This window comes from Martes martes, assembly GCF_963455335.1.
Source record: "Martes martes genome assembly, chromosome: 1".
NCBI lineage: Eukaryota > Metazoa > Chordata > Mammalia > Carnivora > Mustelidae > Martes > Martes martes.
In genome coordinates, this window is record NC_137888.1 from 209,174,811 (window position 1) to 209,184,646 (window position 9,836).

General features: G+C 56.5%; 1 protein-coding gene across 2 annotated transcripts; it reads right to left on the reverse strand.

The window, feature by feature from the left end:
• Window positions 1-1,910: 1,910 nt before the first annotated feature.
• On the reverse strand, window positions 1,911-8,061 carry PLPPR2 (phospholipid phosphatase related 2). 2 transcript variants are annotated; one of them, XM_080813955.1, is made up of 8 exons: window positions 7,983-8,061; window positions 7,085-7,273; window positions 6,838-6,973; window positions 5,728-5,999; window positions 4,622-4,798; window positions 3,696-3,818; window positions 3,348-3,399; window positions 1,911-3,214 (listed from the first exon to the last, which is right to left on the reverse strand). In XM_080813955.1, exons 1-8 carry the CDS (start codon window positions 8,046-8,048, stop codon window positions 2,871-2,873), a joined length of 1,359 nt encoding a protein of 452 aa, XP_080670081.1. In that variant the 5' UTR covers window positions 8,049-8,061; the 3' UTR covers window positions 1,911-2,870. The 2 variants fall into 2 exon arrangements, with proteins under 2 accessions (XP_080670081.1, XP_080670082.1); XM_080813956.1 differs by having other exon boundaries at window positions 3,086-3,214; window positions 3,712-3,818.
• Window positions 8,062-9,836: the final 1,775 nt, after the last annotated feature.

Sequence of the window (9,836 nt, forward strand, 5' to 3'; positions counted from 1 at the left end):
GGGAGCCAGCCACAAGAGGCTTTGGGCAGAGGAGGGTTGTGGTCTGACTTACATTATAAACCAGAACTCGGTTTTGGTTGCATTGAGTTAGATATTCCGTGGAACCTGCAGGGGCATGTCGAGAAGTGTTTTGAATAAGTACGTCTACCTTAGCCTGGATTTTCTACCTAAAATTATCCATCCTGGGTTGGAGGTGTGGACAAGGCAAGGCCGGCTGTCTCCACCCTCTCTAGCAGACCTGAACGCTTCTTTGTGTCTGGCAGTCCCCACTTTACCCCTTCTTGGTCAGCACTTGATTTCAGGACCGCGGACAGCGCTAGCTGGCTGTGGCTGGAGTGCTGTCCGCTGTGCTGAAGTTTTGCTTCTTTCCTGCCCGCGGGAAGGTAGCTGTGGGACAGAAGGAAACAGGGCCCACAGGGGTACGATCTCTGAAAGGAGGAGATCTGTCTTGTGAAGAAGGGGGCTCCGTGATTCTATCGTCCTCTGCCTTAAGCCCTCTCATGCTCCCATCCCCTTTCCCACGCCCAACAATCAGCCCCAACACCTACCCCCATCTCCTCTCCCTCTACCTGGCTCCTCCCTAGCTCAGCTGAACTGCATAGGCCTCTTCACTGTTCCCTGAACACAGAAGGCTGGTTCCCACCTCAGGGATTTTGTGCTTGCTGTTCCCTCTGCCTCAAACTTTCCTTCCCCAGCCGTATTTACGTGGTTCTTTCTTCCCTCCTTCATGCCTCTTTAAATTGCAAACTGTGCCCCCAACCCAAAGTTGTCCCATTGTCTTCTCTAGCTTGAGTTTTCTCCTATCACTTATCAATATCTAATATATCAGAGATCCCAAACCTTGACCTAAACCCCTGGTCCTAGAGCTTGGAATTCAGAATTTTTCAGATTTTTTTAAAAGGTACTATGGTATAATACTCTGTATTGCATCCCTAGTGGGGCCTGGGATAACATCTCAAAATCAAACACTTTCCTTTATCTGGAATGAAACATAAGAGTACTCACATCAGTTTCAATAAATAAAAGCTATAATAACCTTATGTCAGTAAAGGCCAGGTTTTGCCACAAATGGGTTATGAAACAATTTTGCTTTTCAGACCTTTTTGGAATTTGGAATTGTGACTCTGTATCTATTTTATTTATCTTGTTGTCTGTCTCATGTATTAGAGTGTTAGCCCCCTGATGCAGAAATTTGTGTCCGTTCTGTTCATTGCTACAGCCCCTGTGCCTACAATGCAGCACCTGGCACACAGTAGGTGATCCATAGTGTTCGCTGAATGAATGAATAGAATGGAGGAGAGGGAAGCAGAGAACACCTTCCCAGTTCCTGAATGACTCCATGCCCCAAGTGGCCTGTTGGAAGCCCTTCAGAGCCATGGTGGAGTTGTGAGGAAGTCTGTGCCTTCATGCCTCCCGGTTTCCACTGGGTCCTCAAGGGTTGTGTCTCAGCACGATGTCACAAGTAGAACCCTTGCTCCCATCCATGCAGCTAGGGGGTTGGCATGGGGGCTCCTAGTGCCTTCACCCTATTCCCTGTGTCCTCAGCACCCAGGCCATAGTCAGAAACAGGCTAGGTGCCTGGAGGAGACAGTCACGTGAGGCCCGTCACTAGGTGTTTTTGTGCCTTACATGTAGCTTGTGGTGCTGTCTGCATTTGACAGATAAGGAAACAATAGAACAGAGAGGTTAATTAACTTTCCCGAGGTCATGCAACATGCAACCAGGAAATGCTGAGCCACGATTTAAAGTCGCTGGCTCAATGACCCCACACTGCTTTTCCATAATCACTTTCAGATCCACTGTGACAATAAACACACTCCCAGTCTCACCTTGGCTACATACCAATGATTAAATTCTTCTACACCCCAACACCTGGGGGAGGAGGAAGGCAGGTGGCCACACTTCTGTTACAAACAGGTCTTTATTAAAGATAAGGAGGGGGCAGGAAAGGGGGGCAGTGTCTCCTCTGCCCACTGCCTTTGGCTGCCTGGGGCAGGGGAGCCCTCTCTGCTCCACCCATACCCCCCATGATGGCACATCTGCAGGAGGCTGGGGCCCGGGATGGGGGGCAGTGAAAAGAACAAGGGCAGATTCCAAGGCAAAAAAAAGTCTCCTCCCATAGCCCTAATAACAGAAGGGTTTGGGGTGATCTGGGCACAGACAAGGGGAGACAGCACCCTGAACCCCAAAACCTCTGAACTGGGGCAAGCCCTGTATAAGTTGGGAGTTAGGAGGGACTGAGTGAGAGTTTGCAAATGGGGGAGGGGCTAAGAGAGGAAGGGGTGCCCCAAGGACCCTGCCATGGGGGAGCCTGCCCCCCATGCTCCAGCTGGACTCTCTGAATCTGAGAGAGGACCCGATGACAAAGGATGACCCCATCTCCCTCTTCTTTGCTTGTCCTTAGACATTGGCGGTCCCCCATTGACTGGAATCATACCCACCCATCCTAGAAATTCTGAAAACCAAGGACTCCTATTGGTTGTTCAGACGCTGAACACTAACTGGAGTTACCCTCTTGCCTGAGGATTCTAAGACATGAGGGGAGGCTCCCACTGGCTAGAGTAAACTACTTTTAAGTAGAAATTTTAGAACCGGGGGCTCCCATTGGCTGAGCAGTGGCCAATGGGGTCAGGTTTTGGCCCTTAAAGAGTAATCCTAGGGGCAACGGCCCACCTCCCAGTAATGCCCACTTGGGTGTCCCAGAGGGCAAGAGAGGCAGGGGGCCCCCCAAATGTCCTTCCAGCCAGCCTCTAATGCCTAGGCCGGGCTGGTTTGTGCACAGAGGGCTTTGGCACTCACATGGCACACGCACCCACACATGTGGCGGGGAAGGAAAGGGGGCCTGGCAGATTCTGGGAGGGCATGGGGCCTCACAACAGGTGGTCACGGCTGGCAAACAGGTAAGGGCTGAAGTTGTCCCGGTGGAAGGGGGAGGGATAGAGTCCGCTAAGGGTGTACAGGTCCCGAAGCAGGGGCGTGGGTAGCAGCAACTTCCGACCACGTCCACCGCCCCCACCCGGCCCCCCAGGCCCGGGGGAGGAGGGTGAGGGGCCCTGGCTGGGGGTTGGTGCTGGCAGGGGCAGGGGCAGGGGCAGGGGCGTCGGCTCAGACCTCAATCGAGGGCGGGGCACACGGGGCGACGAACACATGGCTGGAGCCCTGGAGGACACGCAGCTGGGGATCAGGTGGCCACGGCGGGCACAGTTCTGCGACTCTGGGGGTCAGGGTCAGAGGTCAGGGGATCAGAAAGCTTGGGAGGGGGCCACGAGAGCATAGGCGAGACCTCTGTGGCAGTGACTTTGACCTGGAAGTCCCCCCGGTTATCCCCCCACTCCCTCGACACTCACTGGATGGGGTGAGCCGTGCCGGTGTCGAATGCGGCCTGCAGGCTTCGGGTTCCTGAGACAAAGAGGCAGAGGGAAGGGGCTAGTGGCCCCCTGGGCCCCACTGGCCACAGCCATGAGGGGCTCATCAGGCAGAGAGCTTGTGGGAAAGACCTAGAGTTTTCCGGATTAATCAAAACACACCCTTCTATTTTGTGTGACTGTCCCCCAGGACCAAGATCCACAAAGACAAGTAATCCCTCTACCTCCCCAAGGCCTGGAGACCCCCACCTCTTGCCTGACTTCCTGCCTCCTTGGTCCCCTTCCACCTACCACCCTCTCCAGCCGGGAGCAGACCCCGGCCCCCCTTACCTGGGCCACACTTAACTTTTCGAGGGGGCTGTCCATGGTGGGGGCTTGGCCCAGGTCCTCCCAGGGGGAGAGCCTTCGGCCAGAGGGCCGCCGGCTCTGGAAGTTGTGTACGACACATGTGACCTGGGACAGAGTGAGAGGGGCATGTTGAGGCCTGAAGCCAATAATGTAGGAGTGGCATAAATGTCATCCCCATTTTTCAGATAAGGAAACCGAGGCTCAGGTTTTCAGTTAACATTTTCCAATACATTTATGTGCCAAGCACTGTTCTTTCCACCTTACTAAGAGGTAGGTACTATTATTATCTATTCCACAGGCCATGACAGGGTGAGGCAAGTAAGGCCAAGTGGTGCGAAGGCAGGATCTGGTTCTGTCTTTTACGTTTTCGGTATTTTGGACATCACATGTTGTTGCATTAATTTCGGTTTTTGTTTTGTTTTGTTTTAAGATTTTATTTTGTTTATTTATTTGTCAGAGAGAGAGAGAGTGCGCACACAAGCAGGCAGAGTGGCAGGCAGAGGCAAAGAGAGAAGCAGGCTCCCCGCTGAGCAAGGAGCCCGTTGTGGGACTCGATCCCAGGACCCTGGGATCATGACCTGCGCTGAAGGCAGCGAGTTAGCCAACTGAGCCACCCAGGCGTCCCTACTTTTGGTTTTTAAAAAGTATGTCATTAAGACATTATTTAGCTTGATTACTCAGTGTTTCAGTGGGCCTTCAAATTCTGCACTCAAAGCAAGGACCTCACTCTACATACCCTGGTCCTGCCATCCCATTTCACAGATGAAAACATCCAGGCAGGGTAAGGTAAAGGGACTCGCCCAAGGCCACACAGAGTACACACCCTTCACTATCGTGCGGTCCAGCTTCTTGGGTCAGAAAGCTCATAGAGGGTCTCCCATACTGGAATGGATGGCAAGGTGGCTCACCAGAAATGTTGCGATGGCGGCGCCTGTCAGGAAGCCGGCCAGCACGTCGGACCAGTGGTTGCGGTACTCGGCCACGCGGACCACGCCCACCAGGAAGGCGGGGCACAGCAGGGCCAGGCAGAGCGAGGGTTTGACCAGGCGGGAGCCCTTCACGCGGAACACGAGAGTCACGTACATCTGTGGGAGCCAGACCAGTCAGGGGGACGCATGGCAGGTGGCTACCGCCTTCCGGGCCGGAGGGCGTGGCCACAACCCCTGGGAATGGCACTGGGGCTAGAGGCTGTGGCCAGGAGCTACGGAGCCAGGGGGACAGGAGTTCGAGGATGGAGTCGTGAACTCCCAGCAGGCCCTTTCAGGGATAGGGGTGTGGTCAGGACACCAAAGAGCGGTGGACAGAGTCTGGGGCCCAGGTCTCCCCAGGACCAGTCACAGATGGAGAAAGATGCTTGCTAGGTTAGCCCACCGCGTCAGAACCAGAGCGTGGAGTCAAGGCCCAAGGGGGCAGGTCCAGGAACTCCAGGAGGTGGAACCCCCAAACCCCAGGGATCCACTGACAAGAATAGAAACTAGTTAGTCCCCGGACGCCAGAAAAAAGGAGGCAAAGCAACAGGAGGTGCGAGCCAAGGAAAAGCTGGGGACAGAGGAAGTCCCAGTGGGTCAAGCCGGGGGCGTGGCCAGATCTAGAAAGGGCAAGGACAAAGCGGGATGGGGAGGTTGAGGGAGGGTCCTCCCTCCCAGGCTCCAGGGGACAATTGAAAGCCCACCCGCCCAGTCTCCCAGCCAAAATTTAGGGACCTGTAGCATCATGGGGACATGGCTAGGCTCCCGGGAATGGAGTACAGGGCTCCAGGAACAGTGTTTTGGTCCCACGGGGCGGAGCCAACAACCTCCCTTGGGTGTGGCATTCCCGGGCCAGGGGGCGTGGCCAGACCCAAAAGAGGCAGTCTGCGGAACGTCCTGCCCAAGAGTGGGACCACCCTCAGGGCAGTGTCACAGCACTGGGGTGTGACTTTACCCTGGGAAGGAATCAGAGGTTCCAGTCCAGAGTGGCCTCCTGCCCACTGGCCACCCCCCTCCCACTTTTGTGCCCCTATTCTGGGGCTCACCGCTGTGTAGGTGACCGCATAGGCGCAAAGGGCGGCATCCTTGCAGGGGAAGGCACGGCGCGCAGCGGCCACCAGGCTGGGGCTGCCGGCACAGGCACCCTGGTCGGTGACAAAGCGGTCAGGCCCTGGCCGGTCGGGCGAGGGCGGTGGGCAGCCCAGGGCCGTGTAGTTGGGGCGGCACACCGACAGGAAGTGCGGCGTAGGGTTACCGGTCACCACCTGCCCCGCGTTGGCGAAGATGGTCGTGGTGAAGAGGCCGAAGGAGTAGACCCCTGGGGGTGAAGTGGGAGAGGGAGTTTGTGCTGGGCCCCTGATACCCCAGGGCCCTCCTCCTGTGAGCCCCTATGGCTCATCCCGGCGCCTTGTTCCTATGACCATCATTAAAGCACAGCTGTGAATCCCCCTAAAGCCATATCCCATTATCGCTGGGCCAACGTCCTCCCCCCTTGGGACGAACGTGATGGCACCCTGAGCCTCTTGCTTCTGTCCCCTTTAGATTACTACCATCTCAGGAGTGGGTCCTCCCCTGGAACCCCAATATAGTTGGGCTAGGACCCCTCAGTAGCATGACATCAGGACTGGGCTCACGCCTGAAATCTCCGAAGACCATCCTGGTGGTATTTCTAGGCCTCTTTATACACCTGCCCTGGGCTCACTGTTATTGAATTGATCACTTTTTCCCTGGATCAACAATCAGCCAGAGCTAGAGCTCCAGTCCTCTTGTCACAGGGACCACCATTTTGGATGAGCTCTGCCCTTCTACTACACCACGGCCACTCATTGTGGCTGGGACCCCAAACCGGGCTCTCATCCTCCTGCTTGGGATGGGATAAAGGTTGGGCTGGTCTCTGGCCTGGGCCCGTGTCCCCATTTTCTGCCTTGATCCTCTCCTTGTAGCAATCTGGGGCCCTGACATTTGCCACCATGTTTGGCTCAGACCTTCCTCTGTGCCTAGAACCTCCATGGTGCCTGGCCTTACCCACAACCCTCTTTGCCTCACGAGGTCATCATCATGGCAGTTCTAGGCCCTCTTCCCCGTAAAATTCTTATTATGGCTGAACCTGGCCCGTACCTCCTTTGCATAGCTGACCCCCTGGCTGCATCACTCACCCAGGAAGCGGACCAGCCTCCGCAGTGGGGGGCTGAAGCGGCAGCAGGCCCCCGACACGATGGTGCTCTCCCCGATGATGGGGATGGCTGAGGGTGGCGCGGGGAAAAAGGCGCGCGCCAGCTCCCCCAGCAGGATCTGTGGGCAAGATCAAGGGGGGGTCTTCCTGGCCTTCAAAGCCAACCCTCCACCCACCTCCACCTGGCCCTCCTGCCATCTGGGTCTGACCAAGGCTACCCCCAGTCTCACCGTGAGGGTGGGCCCAGCAGTGACCAGGGCATAGATGAGTGCAGGAGGTACTCGGCTCGCAGCCTCAGGCCCCGGGTAAGGCTTGGCATAGGTACTGTCATAGCAGAAGAACCCCTGGGTGTGTACGGGGAAGGTGTCCGTGAACTCCAGGCGGTAAGCAAGCAGGACCACGATGCCCAGAAGCACTGACTGCCACCCAGTCATGGCAGGGGGACAGAGAGAGAAGAGACAAGGTCAGGTCCAGGCTGGGGCCGTGGCGAGAGACACAGAGATGGAGAGAGACCGAGATGGGGAGGAGAGACACAGAGATCAAGACTGGGGGAGATACAAAGAGTGGGAGCGACAGAGAGAAGCTGGGAGTGGTCTGGACCTGGGAGACACAAAGAGAAAGAAACGGAAAGAGAAGGCAAGGTAGGGGTGAGGAGAAGAGAAAGAGAAGGGACTAGTAGAATGGAAAGGAGAGAGGAGATAGGATGGGGGAGGGTGAGTGGGGACTGGGCCAGGGCTCAGACCAGAGAGAGGGGCTAGTGGGGAGGGAGAACACAGACCAACAGAGGAAAAGATACTACTACTGGCAGAAGTGCTGGCAGCTCCCAAAAGTACAATCCTTACTGGGGGCAGGACATCATACTAAACCCCTTCCGTGAATTAATATCTCTTACCTTCATAACTGCCCTAGGAGAAAGGGACTCTGATGACGCCTTTTGGACAGCCAAGGAAGTTGAAGCTCAAGAGGGGATGGGAGGTACCCAGAGTTCTGCGCTAAGTGTGGACAGAGCGGGCTTGGAACTCTGGGAGTGTCACCTCTGAACGCGCCTCCTCCCCGCTGAGGGTCTGGGAGCAAGTCTGGGGTGCAGACGGGCGGGGGGCGGGGGGGGAGAGTTACTGGGTTTCTCACCTCCACGAAGACAAAGCAGGGAATGATGGAGAAACTCCTCTTCGATTGAGGTCTCCCTCCCGCCATGGTGAAGGCTGGGCCTGTGGACGTGGGAAGGGAATGGGACCGCCAGGGCGGGGCCTGGGGGAGGCTCTGGTCACCTGCCTGCGTAGAGTCCTCTGGCCACACCATGACCCCCACCGCCACCCCCGCCCCAGAACTACTACAAAGGAGCCCTGGTTCCACCCGCTGTGCCTTCTGGCCATGACTCTGAATGTCTAGGATCCTGCCCTTTGGAGGCCTCCCGACACAAGCAGCTCGGCCCATCCCCTGCCCGGATCCCAGAGGCTCTACAGTGGTTTTCTCCCCCAACAGCCCACACAGGAGATTCAGACCTCATGCCTTTTAGGAGGGTCTCTCCTTCCTACCACACAGGTCACCTCCCCTCAGTCCTTGGAAGAGACTTCTCCAGCTTAATGGGACCCCTCCCCCACAGAGAAGGGCCCACTTAGAAGGGTTCTCACCCCCATGGGTTTTTAGGGGACCCCATCCTCTTTCCTCAAATACTTTATAAGGGACCCCATGCTCTGTGTCCCCCACCCCCACCAAGTTCCTCCTCTGAGTCCCTTTCCCCATGGCCCACAGGGGCTCCTCTCTCTTGTCCCCATGGGCTGTGCCTGACTGGTTTGGGCTGATGGCCAGGCCCTCCGATCCCAGATGCTTCCCCTTCTTCCCCTCCTCCCAGACTGTCTGCCTCGCTGTCTCACAAGGGGGCTATCTTCTCCCCATGAGCCTCCTCTTCCCCCAATCGAACCTCAGTCCCCAGCACTGAGGGGCCAACAGAGCCACACCTGCTCGACCCATTCTCCCAGGCTGACCTCACCTGTGAAAGGGCCCTATGGCTTCCCACAGGCCTCCGCCACACCCACAGACTCACAGCCGCTCCTGGCGGCCAGCAGGGCAGGGATGGTCAACCCCATTGCACAGATGTGGAAACTGAGGCCCAGGAAGGTGAGGGTAGGCACTCTGGGTCCAGTGCCCCATCCACGCAGCTTGCTCTGCAGTGTGACATGCGGGGCGAGGGTCACCAGAGATCTCAGATGCCCACGTGGCCACGGCCCCTCACCCTTCCAGAGACACAATCACACATGCCGGCATCCCTAGAGTATACAACTCAGCCACGGCCTCCATCCCAACCACCACCACACACACACACACAGAAAGAGTACAGAATTTGTCCATCCCACCAACAAGGACCCAGTGCCTGCTAGGTTACAGGCACTTTGCTGGTGGTGAACAAGACAGGCCTGCTCATTCAGACAGGTGCCCAACACCCACAACACACAACTGTACACTCACACACATGGCACAGTGTGCACACGGCCTGTCACAGACACCCACACAGATCAAACAACTCCCCCCCCGACACACACACAGTCACAGGGACACAAGGGGAGGTCCTTCAAACACTTCACAGCCCCGCATAGAGCCCCACACCAGCGCTCACCCCCCTATCACCAGGGACAGAGCCTCAGGGCTGCCAACACAGGGAAGAGTTACATCAAAAAGAGTCACCACACACAATGGGGGTCATAAACCGGTCACGGTGTCACACCCCCAATTACCAGGCACTCAGCAACAGCCATACACATTCACAGTGTCTCAGCCACATTGACACTCACAGGAGAGACGATGTCATCCACGAGCTCAGCCACATGGCCACACAAGGGCACATACGTGGACCGCGACACGGATTTGCACACCGAGCCACACAAGAAAGGCGCATGATCACAGCCACACACTGAGACATAGAAATGGGCCCCCACACACCATCAGAAGGAACACACAATGGCAGTCATATGCACACAACTGTAC

Excerpts from the sequence above, each read along its gene's own strand:
- PLPPR2 (XM_080813955.1), bottom strand. The coding sequence starts at position 8,048 with ATGGCGGGAGGGAGACCTCAATCGAAGAGGAGTTTCTCCATCATTCCC. Across the intron at positions 6,974-7,084 it reads CTGCTGGGCCCACCCTCACG|ATCCTGCTGGGGGAGCTGGC; the intron begins GTGAGACTGGGG and ends TCTTGCCCACAG. Across the intron at positions 3,400-3,695 it reads AAAAGTTAAGTGTGGCCCAG|GAACCCGAAGCCTGCAGGCC; the intron begins GTAAGGGGGGCC and ends TCTTTGTCTCAG.